This window comes from Lampetra fluviatilis, chromosome 37 (assembly GCF_964198595.1).
Source record: "Lampetra fluviatilis chromosome 37, kcLamFluv1.1, whole genome shotgun sequence".
NCBI lineage: Eukaryota > Metazoa > Chordata > Hyperoartia > Petromyzontiformes > Petromyzontidae > Lampetra > Lampetra fluviatilis.
Window position 1 is genome coordinate 12,117,425 of NC_136311.1, and position 17,376 is coordinate 12,134,800.

At 49.5% G+C, this 17,376-nt stretch overlaps 1 protein-coding gene across 1 annotated transcript; it reads left to right on the forward strand.

The window, feature by feature from the left end:
• The first annotated feature begins 601 nt into the window (after nt 1-601).
• THOC6 (THO complex subunit 6) lies at nt 602-16,140 on the forward strand. The gene is made up of 13 exons (XM_078873908.1): nt 602-702; nt 1,047-1,162; nt 3,609-3,673; nt 4,766-4,869; nt 5,607-5,644; nt 7,649-7,697; nt 8,784-8,855; nt 10,096-10,198; nt 10,822-10,871; nt 11,007-11,069; nt 13,235-13,345; nt 13,625-13,753; nt 14,368-16,140. Exons 1-13 carry the CDS (start codon nt 688-690, stop codon nt 14,449-14,451), a joined length of 999 nt encoding a protein of 332 aa, XP_078730034.1. The 5' UTR covers nt 602-687; the 3' UTR covers nt 14,452-16,140.
• The last annotated feature ends 1,236 nt before the right edge of the window (nt 16,141-17,376 follow it).

Sequence of the window (17,376 nt, forward strand, 5' to 3'; positions counted from 1 at the left end):
TCTCCCTCCCCCCCACGTCTCCCTCCCCCCCACGTCTCCCTCCCCCCCACGTCTCCCTCCCCCCCACGTCTCCCTCCCCGATCTCCCACCCCAGTCTCCACGTCTCCCTCCCTCCCACGTCTCCCAGTCCCCACGTCTCCCTCCCCCCCACGTCTCCCTCCCCCCCACGTCTCCCTCCCCCCCACGTCTCCCTCCCCGATCTCCCACCCCAGTCTCCACGTCTCCCTCCCCCCCCACGTCTCCCACCCTAGTCCCCACGTCTCCCTCCCCCCCACGTCTCCCTCCCCCCCACGTCTCCCTCCCCGATCTCCCACCCCAGTCTCCACGTCTCCCTCCCCCCCACGTCTCCCTCCCCCCCACGTCTCCCTCCCCCCCACGTCTCCCTCCCCGATCTCCCACCCCAGTCTCCACGTCTCCCTCCCCCCACGTCTCCCTCCCCCCCACGTCTCCCTCCCCGATCTCCCACCCCAGTCTCCACGTCTCCCTCCCCCCCACGTCTCCCTCCCCCCCCACGTCTCCCTCCCCGATCTCCCACCCCAGTCTCCACGTCTCCCTCCCCCCCACGTCTCCCTCCCCCCCACGTCTCCCAGTCCCCACGTCTCCCGCCCGGCGCTGCTGAGCACGACGTGCGCGGTTCTCCGCTGAGTTTCCCGAGTTTCCCGGCATCCTCCGCGAGCCGCTTCCACGATGGCTGCCACCGCGGTGGGTGCCGGCGTGAGACGACCCGCGCGCGTTCCCACGAATTCGCTCCCGTCCAGCAGCCGCACAGAGCGGCCACATTTCGTTTACTTCTCTACAAAGTCGCGCTTTAAATGAATCCCCCGTGCAATTCACACATTGACCGACAATTCCGTATCGAACGCCCGAGATGCCCCGGCGGGGCCTCTCCTCTGGCAGTGTGAAGGGCCTCGACTAGTTGACCGAGCCGGGCTGCCTCGCGCCCACACCGCTGCTGTGGCCGAGGTTAGTGGGGGGGGGGGGTCTGTACGGTCTTTGCGTCAAAGCAGCCCATTTGATGCGTTGGTGCTGTGCCCGCCTGCCCACAGGCCGACATCCAGCACACGCTGGAGATGCTGCACATGACCGTGTTCTCGCAGAGCTTCTCGCCGTGCGGGAGACACCTCGCGGCGGGGAACAGCTACGGACGCGTCGCGGTGTTCAGGTGCAGCCCGAGTGACCGACCGATTTGTGTGTTTGGCTGCGTCTCTCTTCCTCCGCACTCCTGGTGTCGAGGTGTCGATGCAGAGCAACAACGACAGTTTAACTTGCAGGTGCTCACGCCGGATAACCGCATCAGAATCGGCGGAGTTTGTGTATCGCGGTCACGTCCCCTTCGCATCTGTGGCTCGGGCATTGATTGCGTCGTGACGTGTTGTAATATTCGCTCTGGACGACGACCAATCGCACGCTGGAGAGTTTGTAGTTTTCTATTTTTGCATCAAAAGTATCGGCATCTGCCGTGGTTTGTGCGGATGCGATTTAGGGTGGGCTGTGAGCTTCGTGGAAGGTCAAACCCAGGGATGTTCTTCTGTGTTGAGACTTTCGTTATTTGTTCGTGAGTTCTTTTGAACTCTATTCAGCTCTCCAAGCTTCAGCAGGGTTAAATTCGCATTGTTTAAGGTACTTGAGTCAAAATGCGCTTGCTTGACTGTTGCACACAGTATGAGGCGCCTTTCACAAAGTCTCAAGGCGCCGTGCATGAATAGGACAAAGATAAAGCGATGGCAAAGTCTGATCTTGCGTGTGACGGCGGCAGCAGCAGCAGCGATGTGTTCAGCAGCTCGATGCCATTGCCGGGGTCAGCGAGTCACTGCGAGACGGCTTCAGCAGAGAGTTCATCCTCGTGCCGTTCCACCTCCGTGGACGGAGCGCAGGCCACAGTAGTTTACTATGCGGTCCATAGTGTGGGTTGCATGACGTGTCTTTAATTTTCCATTTATGAAGAGATGTGTGCAAATTAAGGGCCAGCGAGGATCAAAGATAGTTATGAGAAAGCTTTTGTTTGAAAAGATGTGTTTTAGTGGGGACATATCAACACTGTCGGAAAGGCTGATCTCCAACGGCCGAGAGATCCGCACTCAGTGAGTTCTGGGTCCGTGTGGAATGTCTGTACCCTTCACCTGTACCTACTTCTTCTGGCAGAATTGTTTAAGATATACATGTGTAGAGAAGTTCCGACGGACGTACTCGGAGACGGAGGTAAATTAGGGGCTTCCGCCAGGGTTTATTAACACTTATCAATACTACACAGCAGGGTACACAACTCCCAGGGGCTAGGGATCCTACTCTGAGTCGGGTCCCAGCCGGCTAGCTCTGGTCTCTCTCTCTCGTGTCGGATCGTGGACTCTGCCGACTCCACCGAACGGAGAGAGAAGCACCTCTACGGCTACCACCGGCTTCTCCCCAGACTCACGACTCGATTCCTCTCTCTACCCCTGGTTCCCTCTTCACCTTGTTTACTATCCCCGTTCCTACAGTGACCCCGCTTACGTCACGGGGTATCCCTTAAATACCCTAGGAGACGTGACGTCATCGCACTGAACGGCACACCTGACGTCACGTCCCCATTTTACTCCTCTACACATGTACAGCCCCTGCGTTAACCCACTGCCGTATGGCCGGTTGTTCGACTACATGTACCTCACCAGTTCATTTGCAACAATACATTGTGCTGCACTGCCCTCTGCGGCCCAAACTTAACACCTGCGAGATGCATGATGGTTCCGCATACAAACACTGGCCAGGCTCAACGCCTGGTTAGCTTTCGAGATCGGGTGCATTCGGGGTGATTTTATCAAAAGTCTTGACATTGTTCATTTACGGTATGTACCCCCATATGTACACTTATCCCGTCCCCCCAACTCATTCCCTCCGGCTGCAGCTGTCTAAACTCCATTCTAGCCTTGAGTAGTAGTAGTTGTAAATAAAGAGACAGTGTATGAAATACGTTTTTATACATTAACTATTAAGCCCATGCCTACCGAGATGTACATTCATAATGTATGTATTGTTTCTCATTGATTCAATAAAGTATACACTTTTTGAGTCGTATTGTTAAAAAGTGTATCGACACGATTAGATTACAAGTTATTACTATACTCATTACACTCCTATAAGGTTTATCAGTTTAAATTCGTACCTTGTTAAGTAATGCAATAATTTCTGCCATTTTGCTCACCATCTGCTACCCCTACTGTCTGGAACTGCCTTCCCCCACCTTACGTGCTGTGGACTCCCTGCCCCTGGCTAAGTCCAGGATCGAGAAATAAATATGAGATGTGGTCACGTTCAAATGTTATATCTAAATTGTATGTTCACCTGTGTTGTCATGTACAATTATTTGTACTTGGTTGTGTTTGGGCAGTGGTCCATCCTGAAAGAAGAGACAACAGGGATTTTAACAGATTTATAGTTGCGGACTGCAAGTATAAGCCGCAACGAGAATTGCAGTGTCGGTGTATGCTTGTGGTTTATTCTTGTGCACCAATATTAACACGCGTGTTTTTGTTATTTCTGTTAGAACTAGTTGTTTTGTACAATGCAGTGGTCTACAATGGTACTGGGTTGTTTAAGAAGAAAATTAAACGCATTCTCTTACTCTTCTGCAGTCTTAGCTTGGCGCTTGGTTTGGATGCCACGGAGGAGAGTCGAAAACCCATATACACCTTCACAGGTATTGTCAAGGCTCCTAGTGTTAACAGCACACAAACTCTCGTGTCTTACCATCATCGATGCCACGCATCGGTGCATTTGCTCGTACCTGTACAAATCCTGTTCCTTAAGCTTTTCTTGCCTGTGTGTGTGTAACATAATGTTTGAGTAAGCACGTTGTTTAACACGTAGTGTTTCGCGACCAATATCATCCATAATAGAGGTTTTTTGGGTTAGATCGCGAAAATATGTAAATGTGTTGTTAAAACCCGCCACCACCTGACACAGCCAACTAGTAAGGGTTGTCACGTGAACAGAACGTGCCAATTCGTCACTAGTACAGCACGCCGGTGTGTTGGAGAGCCAAGCCACAACATTTACAATCTGAGCACGACGTTTCGCCAGTTACCATCTCTTACGATCCTGCAATGTAATAATGCACCTCGTGCCCGCACGCAAGCTGACCCTTTGCTGTATCTCCTCCGTGGGTGTCCCCTCAGACACGTTGCATCTCTAGGCTGCCACTCCATCATTACAGTCAGTTCGCCGATAATATAATGCGTGTTATTTTCATAATGAGAATCGGATATATAACACGATTGATGTATTAGGGAACACATTTTTTATAACGCGGATGTGAATTGCCTATAACGCGGTTGACTGAACAAAACTATGTCACGCAAGTAGGAAGCGGCTGCCTCAGAGTAGCATCCCACAAGGCGGGATGCTGCTGGATGTTTCTAGATGCTCCCTTCGCGCCCCAGTCTCTGTTAAACCTGCGTACGCATCTCACGTGTTATCGCGGACTGTGCTTTACCCTATGTTATATCTTATTTATTATAACCCGATTTTTAAATAACGCGGTGTTTTTCAGGAACGTAACTCCCGCGTTATAGGAGAACTGACTATTCTTGACCATCGGCCATCATCCCGTCTTGCAACGTGTCTTTCCCAAGCCCACTTGATTTTCTTAGCAGTTAGAATGATGCTGGTAACCTGCGTATATTTTCTAATTGCATGTGTTCTTTGCAGGTGCTAATGAATTCTTTACAGCTCTCTGTACAAGCATGTGTAACTAAGTGCCTGTGGTGTGTGTGTGTGTGCATAATGGCAGCACATGAGAGTCCAGTGTACAGCCTCGTTTCTACGGATCGGCTGCTCATAAGTGCCGGCAATGGATTGGTGAAGGCCTGGAACTGGAGCGACTTGATTAAGAAGGTAAGGGTCTGAAGCTAGATCAAAAGCTGGATATAAGCACACCTTGTATGAACAGGGCCCCATAGTCTACATGGAGTTCCCCTTGCCAATAGCATCTAGTGACTGGGCAGCGTTGAACAAGTCTTACCCTGCTGATCATACCCACATGTTTCAATGCTCTTCTGCGGTCATCTAAAGGCTCTTCCGATATTAGGAAGCCACTGGAGCTATGCACTTTCAAATCTTGATTGAAAACTAATTTCTTTAGAACTGCTGTTTGTGTTTAGTTTGTTGTCCTTCCCCCGCACCTCCTATTAGCACCATTGGCTACGTACGGTGCGAAAGAAGTTCAGCAAACATACATGAGGGCCTCCCTATGCTGGGAGGCTCGTGGGGGGTTATCTGACTAAACTTCACCTCGCTGGTCAGTGCGGGTTGCTGGAGACGGGAATCATATACGGTATCATAAAATGTACAGTACAGCAGTTGATGTTGCTGTACTGCTTTCTTAAGTCTGCCACCCCTGTAAACGTTGTTTAATTTCCACAGAGTTGGAGCGTCCTCGCATGTGTAGTTTGTTTTTCTCTATAAACTCAAAGTTTTTTTGCCCAACATTCTTCACATTGCAAGCAATAATCTTCCATACAAAGGTCTTGAGGCTGAGGTTCTTAGGGATTAAATGACTATCAGTATTTAAAGTAGCCGCTGAAAGGCAGCGTTTTGATGTGCAAGTGACGATGATGGTGATTATGTTGCAGACCGCAAAGGAGGTGTGGTCAAAGCAACCACCTTACAAGTAAGCCTTACATCCACTAAACACGTATTTCATTTGGTTGCCTTTTTCCTGGTTTTATCCAGGTTATGCTATCGGTATCAGTGGAGGCTGAATCCCAGTGCCGTGGAGGCAGCGAGGGTTGGTGGATCGCACAAATGTTGCCGAATGCCCTTTCCGTGGTCATTGACATCTTGAAAAATAGCTTTATCGCTCATCGGATTCCTCCAGTATAACTGGAAGATTATGATTTTGTACCCTGGCTCCCCAGCAAAATGCATTTAAGCAAATTCACAGATATCGCCATCTGTTCATATGTATGGGGATCGACTGTTGCGTCCTCGCACATGTGAGGTTCCTTCTGGGTGCTCCGGTTTCTTCCAACATGTATAAACTGTTCGTTAATTAGCTGAAACATCTTAATATATAGAGGACAACAGAGCTCAGACAGTTGTTGGCATTGACTCATCACCTAGCTGCCATCCAGCTCGTCTGTGGTTCCTCAGCTTTTGCAGTTTGCACAAGCGATGGTAGCGCGACAAATATAAAACCACACGGTTGTATTATCATTATGAGACAAAGTACCTCCCACTCGGATCACTCGCAGAACATTCCACAATCGCCCGCGGGAGTGAATGTCACAGGGCTACTTCAAATGGCCATCTGCTCTACTTAAATAGTTATCATTTAAAGGATAAAGAAGTATAACATTGATGTAAATTGATTAATGACTAGTTAAATCATGTACATATGGTATGCATTGAAACATTTAAAACTGAAACTTAACTTCAATTGAAAGCTAAAATATTTACATTAAATGTGATGGGTGATTGGCCAAGCCGTCATCTTGCTTGCCTTTAAACTAGTTTAGGCTGAGTTGACAGATTCCCAATAAAACTGCATGGTAATTTATAATAATTGTATATATTGCATAATCTTTAGGTCTTTCGGTAAAGCCATGTAGATAGAACAAATAATAAACAATATCACGACGTTTCGATTGCAACACAAGCACTCGTCATCAGGTGAGACATATCGCAGGAGAGCTGCTGCGAATATATGGTGGGAGCGCTGCTAAAGTAAGGAGTTGTAAAGGTTTGGGATGGGTGAAGCCCATAAATTATTTAAATTGCATCTCAAAAAGTTGAACATTGTGAACTACGTTAAAGTACGCTCTCTACTATATCGTGACTGCAAGGAATCGTACTCTTTGTTTTTTTCGGTAAAGTCACGTAGGTAAAAAACTGCAGCAGGCCACGCTTTCCCACCTGATGACGGACGCTTGTGTTGCGCCCGAAACGTCGTGATCTATTTTAGTTGTTTTCATTTCTTTTATTTTTTACCTACGTGACTTTACCGAAAAAAACAAAGAGTATATATACTGGGCTGTTTTTAGTGCACCAATATTAATCCACAGATATGTGTTGGTGTATTCATGTCAAATAATTTATATTAAATAATTGACACCTCTTATATCGTTCCACTGTTGTATGAAGGTCCACCCATCTCTTATTGGTCATGGGTGTGTTTGACCATACTTCACTATGCTGGTCAGTGTGGATCGGCAGAATCTTAGGACCGGTTCAGATATCGCTCATCACTGATGTTAGCCGTGGCCAGAAATCGAACTTGGAACACCAGTTTCATTGCGCAGTCTGCTAGCTAGCGTGCCACCGCTCCTATCTAAAATCGCAGTGTTAAAATATATATATCTGCAATTATAAAATTAATCACTAACCTTTCTTCTTTGCCTGGAATAAACGTCGTCTTTGCAAAATTAGAAACCCGGATCCAGATTAATGTTTTGGCGGCAAGGAATTGTCCGCTGAATTTGAGAAATAAAACTGTAAAATGCCATAAATGTCCAGTGTTGACAATGTGCTGAGCATCAGCGGCTTTCTTCTTTCTACAAATATGCGAGTCGAGCTTGAGATATCGGCAATGGACTCTCAATGGCACGTTTTATTTTTCTGAAAAAGAAAAATGTCACAAGCAAAAGTGACCATCGTTTGCCTTCGGTGTTGGCAGGATGGGAGTGGACGTACCTGAGATCAACGCTCTTCTGCTGAATGAGAAGGCAAGGCAACCATCGCCCCCTTTGTCTTGTCACTGATTAACCCGTTCCCGTTCAGTTTTTCTTCCCATTCCATTCCGGAACCAGAAGGAAAACTAAAATAAAATAACTTTATTGTTACCGAAGCTCCCACAAGGCCATGCGGGAGGGCATGTGGCAATGTTTGGTGCAGCTGTCATAGAGTGCGACCGTGTCGCTACGCTTCTCTGTGGTGAGTGCAGTGTTTTTAAAAACAGCGGCGCTGCGTGTCGCTAAATAAAATTAACGCTGAACCGCTTGTGCATTGCGAGATACGGCGGTGAACAGTACCCATCCTGCAACGTGCAGTCATCTAGGAACGGGAAAGGGTTCATCTCTTCATGATCAAAATTTTCATCTTTGTGTCAGTGCACTGCTGGGTGAAAGCTTCCAGGGTGGTATGTCGATCATGGGGGGGGGGGGGGGGGGGGGTGTTAACAATGATTATTCCTCCTGCTTCACAGTGGACGTTCAGGGTCCCGTCATGTTATTCGAATATTTAAAGAGAGTAGGCCATTGTGTAAATTGTCAAATAAAAACGTAATGTAATAACAAATTGCAACATCGTCCGCTACGGGCAGACACATGCCCACTTGCAGGCCGGTGCTGCATCGGCTTTGTGCTGCACTGAGGCAGCACTTGCGATGAGTGTGGTTGGCTACGTACTGTGCGAAAGAAATGATACGTACAATATCCACAGTCGCGGTCCTATTATCTGTGGTCCTCTGCTATTTTTTCACGGAAGGCGGAGTTGCGCAGGAAATTCATCCTATTATCTGCACCTATCCACTGATTTTATGTCTGGGATACGTGGAGTAAATTTGCTGATAATAGAATAAGAGGAGTTCTGCAAAACTACATCTGGGCATTGGAATGATTGAGGTGAGATGCGACGCGAGGTGCATCGAGATGCTGAGGCATTTGAACGAGAGACACAATGCATGCGACTTCCAACGCTAATGAGGTCGTGGTGGTGAGCCAGAGCAGAGCTTTAACTGCGGATCTCGCGAGCGCAAGCTCCACCGATCCTGACAACTCCCTCATTCTGCTTTTGTTCGTGGTCTGCTGCAGGACAACTCGCTGTACCTGGGCTGTGGGGACTGCAACGTGTACAACATGGATCTCGAGTCTGGCACATGTAAGGTAAGCAGCCATGCCAGAGCACGCCCACGCAAGTGCATGGTTGTTGTTGAAGGTGAGCAGCCATTCCAAACTTGGCAGCCCAAGAAACTAGTTGTAGGCTTGTCAGCTGGGAAGAGATTTTTTACTTCAAGAATTAATGGGTTATTATTTGTATTTCAGACTTGAGGGCTCGGTAACTAAGAGCTTTGGCGTTTGACTGTGGTGGTTAAGTTACTAACGCGCTCTGCTTTTAGAATTTATATGTTCTCGACTTTCTTGCCATTACGTTTCTTCCCACGTGCACAAAAAATACAAGGAATTCTCCAAATTCCGTGAAGTCTTAGAATAAGCCGTGAGGCTCTGTGAGCTTTCACTGAGTAAAATAAAAATATGCGTGTGTGTTTATATACTATACATAGTGGGGAGCGGTACTGTAGCGGTTAGCGCTGGGCTACTGAACCTGGCGACCCGAGTTCGATTCCTGCTCACTGCCAATAACAGTGACTGCGGATATATTTCAACCGGTGCTGGGCCTCTCCTAGCTTGACTTCAATTGAGCATCGAGTGCGATGTGTAAAAAACATTGGCATTAGGGAGACAAAGGCGGCCGGGCGTGGTGCTGGCCACCCACCCCCTCATGTGCCGTGACGGCTTTCACAGGTGCTCGCTCACAGCACTTGCCCCAACAGTCTGTTACAGACTATGAGGGGGATCTTTGTCTTTGTTGTATATACTATATATCGGTTTATATGGGGATCCCTTGCATGCAGAAATGTTATGTTTATGCTGAGCGCATTTTTTAGGAAAATAAGACGATGCATTATGCCGTGTGTGTGTGTAGGGGTGGGGGCGTAGTGGTAGCCTACGTGTTAAACTGAGTGGTAGCCTCGCAGTCAGTATATCGGGCTACGAACACGACGACCCGAGTTCGATGTTGAACTTCTTTCGCGCAGTACGTAGCCTCCCACGGTAATTGGAAATGCGGGAGAAGGACAACAAACAAAGCAGTTCTAAAGAAATTAGTTTGCAATCAAGATTTCAAAGTGCATAGCTCCAGTGGCTTCCTAATATCGGAAGGAAGCGTGTCTGAAAGCGCGCAATGCAGTGACTAGTGCGGCGTAGTGCAAGCCACCCACCCCGCTCATGTGCTTTGTTGGCCTTCATCGGCCTTCATCGGTGCTCCTGGATAACAGCACCTTCCCCACCAGTCTGTTCACGTCTATCGGGGCGGGGGGGTGGTTGTCTTTGCGTGTGAGAGCAGCTCTTCCTGGAGGGCCACACGGACTACGTGCACTGCCTGGCGCTCCGGGACCACGTGAGCGAGGTGCTCTCCGGCGGGGAAGACGGCACCGTGAGGCACTGGGGTAAGAGGAGGAGCCGGCGCCCGAGGGGGGGGGGGGATTGGTGAGGGAGGTGGTCACTGGGGTGGGCTGAGAAATAGGCTGTGCCACTAGGAAAAAACAAGGCGACCAAAATCAGCTGGAATGCATCCGGTCTCATCCGACCTCAAGCTCAGCGGTTTGAGCCTCGATAGCACCTGGATGGGTGACCGCCATGTGCAGCAGGTGTTAGGTTTGGGCAGCAGAGGGCAGTGCAGCAACATCAAACGTTGCCTCCCACTTGTATGTGCTCGCCAGCTTCAACTATGAGAGCAAGCGGCAGGGTTGATGATGAGAGAGTTGGATGACTCTTGTCCAGAAGGGCCTCCCCATGCCGCGTTGTCCATGGGGGTTGTCTGAGCATACTTTACCTCGCTGGTCAATGCGGGTTGATGAATGAGTCCAGATAAAACTGGCCGCCACCGGGTTCATAGCGCAATGTGCTAACCACTGCACCTCCGCTCCCCCGCCCAACCCCAGTTTTGCTATTAGTAATGACATGGCTTGACACATGCTACCACAAGAAAATGACATGTTTTTGGATATTTCGCCACAACGAGAAGAACACTGTCAAATTCTTAATAGGTCCATGACCTCAACCTTTGCAGATGTCCGGACCGGAAACCTGGTGCAGTGCGTGGAAATCTTCAAGTACCAGGTCAGAGGGGGCGGCACACGGCCTCGTCTGTGATCGCGATTTATGGTGGTTGCGCGATGACCACGGATGATGGCGGCGATCGTGTGCAATCGATGACAATGACACGTTTCTAACACGTATTTCACATCTGGACAGGAATGTGCCCGGCCTGAGTTTGGAAAGTGGATTGGTTGCTTGGCCACGGACTCCGATTGGATGGTAAGAGCAACGCCGCTGGCACCTCGCACTGTCGTCACAACCAACATTGGCACCGTCGCTGTGAGATGTTGACTACCTCGCCTATTATACAGGAGGTCGTGGGTTGGATCCCGACCCTGTGACGCCTGTTGTATATATGGAGTTTACATTTTCTCCTCGTGGTCACGTGGATTTTCTATCCGGTTTTTCACTCTACATTTAGAATCATGCTTGTAGAGTTTGGTTGCTGTAAATTTCCACGTGATGAGCCACTTCGTTGAGCTATCATTTGCGGCCAGGTCGCTTCTGAAAAAGAGCTATACAGCTCAGTGGGTCTTACCTGGTAAAAAAATAAAATTCTAATTAATTTTATTTTGTTTAATTTTACTTTTACCGCAACCAACGTGGCCATCAGCTACACCGTTACCCATGCCGCCTTCACCCACACCTTCAACACCAATGACTCGCCCCTCTGGCCTCTGGCACATGCTGTGAAGAAGATCCGTTGGCGAAAACAGTCACCCTTTATACACATTAAATTTTTAGAACAGTGTTGTTGACAAATGCGATGAGGTGTTTTTGTTTGTTATATTTGTTCTCGGGCACCACTGTCAACACAGAAGCATCGCCAAATCATTTGTTAATGTTGGGGAGAGTTAGCGAGCACCTGTTACGAAGGTCACTGATTTGTCATGGCCATACATTTATGTTAAACTTCTTTCGCACCGTATGTAGCCAACCTTGATAATCGGAGGTGCGGGGAAAGGACAATAATACATGCATCGTCACCCTTGCCCCGCAAGATCCCCCCGGCTATTGCAAAGTCTGACATCCAGCTACAACCAGAAGGGGGCATCTGTATTATGTGAGCGTCATTCGTTATCGAGACTTTCTTGTGGTTACTACCCAAGGTAGCGATTTGTTAACAGAAATTGATTCATTTCCATGGCTAACAAGGGTGAGTTACTTGAAACCCCACTCATTTCAAGTGGTCATCACATAATTCACCGTTATTGGCCACATTAAGAAATTTGAAACTGCGAGAGTGATACCGCCCCAAGTGGAACCGGGGGGTTTGAGTTGTGCGCCTTTTGGCGTCATCTGGTCCAACCCATGTGAGACTAGGCTCTAAGGAAAGCTGTCTCGGGTGTGGACCAATCAACTTCAAGGACAGTGCACATTATCAGAGTTGTGTCTTTTGTTTGTATTATGACTGCAGGTATTGCGGTCTATGCAAACATGACTCCTTGTAAAAAGGTGTCAGTTTTGTTGCCAGATAGAAGGGTAAAAAAACAATTATCATATTTTTACTGGCAAATGAGGTTCCCATAGTAATAGAGAGAAATTGATTCATTTCCATGGCTAACAAGGGTGAGTTACTTGAAACCCCACTCATTTCAAGTGGTCATCACATAATTCACCGTTATTGGCCACATTAAGAAATTTGAAACTGCGAGAGTGATACCGCCCCAAGTGGAACCGGGGGGTCAAGCATCTGCCCTGGGTTCATGGAACTCTCAGCGCCATCGCCTGAGTACTCTGCCTTGTTAGTGCGGGACCACCTATCAAAACAAGATCGCTCTTGACGTTACTTCCAAGTTATGTCCATTAAAAGTGTGCCCTTTGTTAAAACGTTCATACTGACATGCCGGTCATATTTACCCCCCTACTGCTGCTACTGCTGCTGAATGACGCACCTACAGCAACTCCTTGTTTAACGCGGTAGATGCATTCCTGAAAAGTGCCGCATTAAGCGAAACACGCTTTTGAGCGAAATTAATTTCCCCATAAATAAAGTAACGAGAAAGTTTGGTGAGATACAATGTACGCACACACACCGTGAGATGGCGGGACAGATAACTGAGGATTCGCTGCAGCAGTTCTGTATCATTCCACATACCGCATCACTCCGCTCAGTCGCACTGCTCAAGAAAGTAGTTTGTCATCGACCGCTCAGAAACCATGTTATAACGGTGCGCGTTCTGCATTATGAAGATGTGCGTTGTGCAAAAAGTGTTCCCTAATTGAAGAACCGCATTAAAGCAAAAACGCGTCGTGTGAGCGCCAAAGCGTTAAGCGAGGACTTACCGTATGTCTCTGACCCCCCCCGACTCCCTCCTGAACCCCCGTCCCCCACTCCCTCGTCGCTTGTGCGTTGCCCCGACGCTGCGCACGTGCGTGTGAAGATCTGCGGTGGGGGCCCCGCGCTCAGCCTGTGGCACCTGCGCTCGCTCACCCCCACCACGGTCTTCCCGCTCAACGGCTCTCACCATGCAGCCATGTTTCACCAGGACCTGGTGAGAACACGCCGGGGGGAGGGGCGGGGGTGGGTTGGGGGTACCGAGCAATCGTGTGTTCTACGTCGTTGCTTTGACGGCTAGCAAATTTCGTCTGACTTGGAAGCACCTCCAATTAGCAGGGTTTGCACCTCCGATTAGCATGGTTGGCTACGTACAATGCGAAACAAGTTCAATATACACACATACCTGGGCAACTTTGTTTTGAGGTTAAAAAGTCTCAACGCAAGACCCCGGTCCATTTGCAGTACGGTCAAATTCCATGTGTGTCCCCCCCAGATCATCTCGGCTGGTTCGGGCCACTCCATCGACCACTGCCAGGTGAACGGGGAAGTCCGCGCGCGCATCCCGGTCTCCACCCCCTCCGTCTACTCCCTCCAGGTCAACCACAACTCCTCCGAGAACAAGGTGGCGTCATTTCTCCGTTCAACCCTTCCACAATTTCGTCCCGATTGTGTTATCGGCCTCACGTCACACGATGTGGCGGCGTGCAGATCGCTTGTAGACCGCCGCATTCCTTCATGTTTGAGAAAGAGCTTGCGGAAGCAGATGTTGTGGAGCTACCTCTGAGCTCGATTCAATTGACTTCCGGGCCACCTTTCTACGTGCTCTGCGCTCAGGAGTAATGGTTCTTCGCGTGACAGTGGTGAAGTATGGCCAAGTATACCCTACGGTGGGGGTGGAGGCCCTCCTCCCACGGTGGTCCGATGGGACGCATTGTACACGTCGCTCGTGCCCGGGATGGGAGCACCGGGGGGGTCCGTCGTCGTCGCCGCCGTCTCCAGCCGATTGAGACTCCGAGCGACGGTGGCGCCGTCTGTTGCGGTGGTGCCGCTGGTTACCGCGCGCGGTGCCGCTGGTTACCGCGCGCGGTGCCGCTGGTTACCGCGCGCGGTGCCGCTGGTTACCGCGCGCGGTGCCCCGTGTACTCCGGTGGTCTGGTTATCAACCAGAGTCCACTATTCAGTTTGGACGATGAATATTAACCTTGATTTTGTTTTTTGTTGCTTTGTCTGCTACAGGTTCTATCTGCTGCTGGTAGCAGCCACAAGCTGGAGGTGTTTACCAACCTTGGGTACCGGGCCTTCTGCCTCGCCTTCACCTAGCTCACAAATAACCACAAACGCTCAACACATTCGTCGATTAAACACCGTGTGTGGCCCTAGGCGACGTTTTGGGCAATGGCCCTTCTTCATGGCGTTTGACAAAGATGCGATTTGCAACAAAACGTCACCGATTATAGACGCCTCCTCTTAGGACCACAGTGTTATTTGATGAACGTATTGAGTTATTTTGTTATTTGTGCTTGTGTACCACTGCCAATGCAGTATCACGAAATAGCTCACACAGACAAAGATTTTCACGTGCAGCCTCTAACAGACTGTTAGGTTGGCAAGTCCCAACCTAGCGCACATACACACTCGGACAAAGATCCCCCATATAGGCTTACCAGGATGTTGGGGCAAGTGCTGTTAGTGAGCACCTATGAAACCCAATATGGTGCAAGCGGAGGTTGGGTGGCCGACATCAAGCCGAGCTGCCTTTGTCTACTCAGTGCTGAAGTTTAATACACCACACCGGGTACTCTCTTAAGCCTGAGTCGACCTAGGGTAGGCCCAGGATAGGTTTAAGTATCCGTTAGCGGGAATCAAACTTGGGTTGCCGGATTCGTAATGCGAACCACTGTGCCACTGTTCCAACTCAAAGACAAACATCCCCCGTGTGTGACCTTTCACAGGCTTTTGGGGCAAGCGCTGTTTGCGAGCACCTGTTACGGCCACTCCTACACTCACACAACATAGAAAGGCAGATGCCCCAGCACGTGTACGTTTAGCGTGTGTGCGAACACTGACGCTCACGTACATGCACGGGTGTGAAGACATCGACTCGTTATTACGATGGCACCGCGCGTAGACCCCGGGGAAAGTTTGCTACTCTATCATCGTGTTCACTCGAACAGGTAAGTTTAACTGTGCCTTGCAGCAACACACTCGAGAACGTTCACGCATCATCGCTGGGTATGTTCGCGTTTGTGCTTATACAGACCTCGTCAAATGCTAAATTAAAACATTACACACGGGTACGTGTGCACCCTGTTAACTCAAAATACCAGCTGGGATCGGATGTTTTGTAGCACGTGCGTGCGTGATCGTGATACGCCACGTGATCTCTGTGCGGGGGCGTAAGTTAACACGAGAGAGCGGCGACCACTTTCCTGCGGCTACGCTCGGGACAAATGGGGGGGTCTCTATGAGCATGTTTCTCCGTAGCGAGGTGATATCGCAAGTGCTGTTGTGCGCGCGCATACATTACACTTGGACACGCACAACCCGGGGACTGTTCGGCATGGGACCAATGTGATAACCAAGGTTGAAGTTCATTTTGTTGAACCCGGTGTAGAACTCAAAAGAGACCAGCATATCGGGGTCTCATTTGCAAGAGAGATCTGCCGGGTCACGAGAATGACAAAATCAAATACAAATCAGAAGAGAGGTGTGCTTATACGGTGCGTACGAGGGGCCTAACCCTGGATGATTGTAAAAGATTGGCCAATCACTGCCAAGAGTGTGTGGAGCCGTCGTTGCAACGTCTGACAAAAAAATAACGTTTCACTTTCAAACTTTCTGTAAACCAAAAGTGGATGTTCGCCTCGCGATGCCTTCTTATGTCACTCCACAAACTTGGCACAACATTCGTACCCACGTCTGAGAGATCTTCCACCACATCCGGAAAAGCGTACGTTGTTGACACACCACTCGTCAGATTCGTTTTTTTATAATAAAAATGTTGTTTTAGATTGCGGTAGACGAGTCGATACTGTGCAGAAAACCACGAGACGAGCGCACGCACTCGCACAGAGCTGTGTGCGTGCGTGCGATGTGAGCGAGCATTGTTGCGTGTTGGTCCATCTGTGGGGCACCATGGGGACGAGATGTTGTCTCCCTCGCCTGGTATGCAGGAGGTCGCGGGTTCGATCCCGACCCCAATGCCTGCTGTATATTTGGAGTTTGCATGTTCTCCCCGTGGTGGGTTTTCCCTCCACATTTGTAAGCGTGTGTTTAGATTCCTTGGCTGCTTTACATTTCCACGTGATGAGCCACTTTGTTGAGCTGTCATTAGTGGCCAGGTCCCTTCTGAAAAAGAGCTACATAGCTCAGTGGGCCTTACCTGGTAAAAAAGAGAATAGTAGCTCGTTTAAAATAGCGGTATGCGTGTGTAACAAGTGGGGAGCAGTGGTGCAGCTGTTAGTACGCTGTGCTCCCAACCCGGCGACCCGAGTTCGATTCCCGCTCATGGCCATCACCAGTGATGATTATCTGAACCGTTTACTGGATCTCGCCTAGGTCGACGCAGCCTAAAATGAGTACCCGGTGCAGTGTGTTACCATCGTCAATCCGCCGCTGGATAAAACTGTCTCCATCACAATCCTGCGATGTAAGTGACGCGACCCAGCGGTAGCGCTGCATTCGCCGCTCGTTGCAGAGATTCACGGTTCGAAGCCGGCGGCAGCCCTGGTTGCCCCTGCGGTGCCGAATGAACCACAATCCCACGCACTGTCTCCTTCACCCACGGTGGACGGTACAGATCCCGTGACGTCATCATTCGCAAGAGAAGGCCAAGTGTACGGAATGAGAGATGGATGTGGCTGGGTGCCAAAGTAGTTTGCAGAACAGCGGTGTTCTGGACTGTTCCGGATACAACGCAACGCGGGTGACTTGGCAGTCACTCGTATCTGTGCTCATCGGCAATCTCGGCCCAAAACGAAAATTAAATATTTTAATTATTTTACCAGGTGACACCCACTGAGCTGTATTCCTCTTTTTCAGAGGCGACCTGGTGACAAATGGTCGCTAAACGAAGTGGTTTGTGTGGACATTTACAGCTGCCAAATAGTCTAAACACACGGATTCTAAATGTGGAGGGGAAAAACAGAGGAACCGGAGAAAATTCTACCCGACCAACGGGAGAAAAACATGGAAACTTCAAATATACAGGCGTCAGGGTCGGTATCGAACCCACGACCTCCTGTG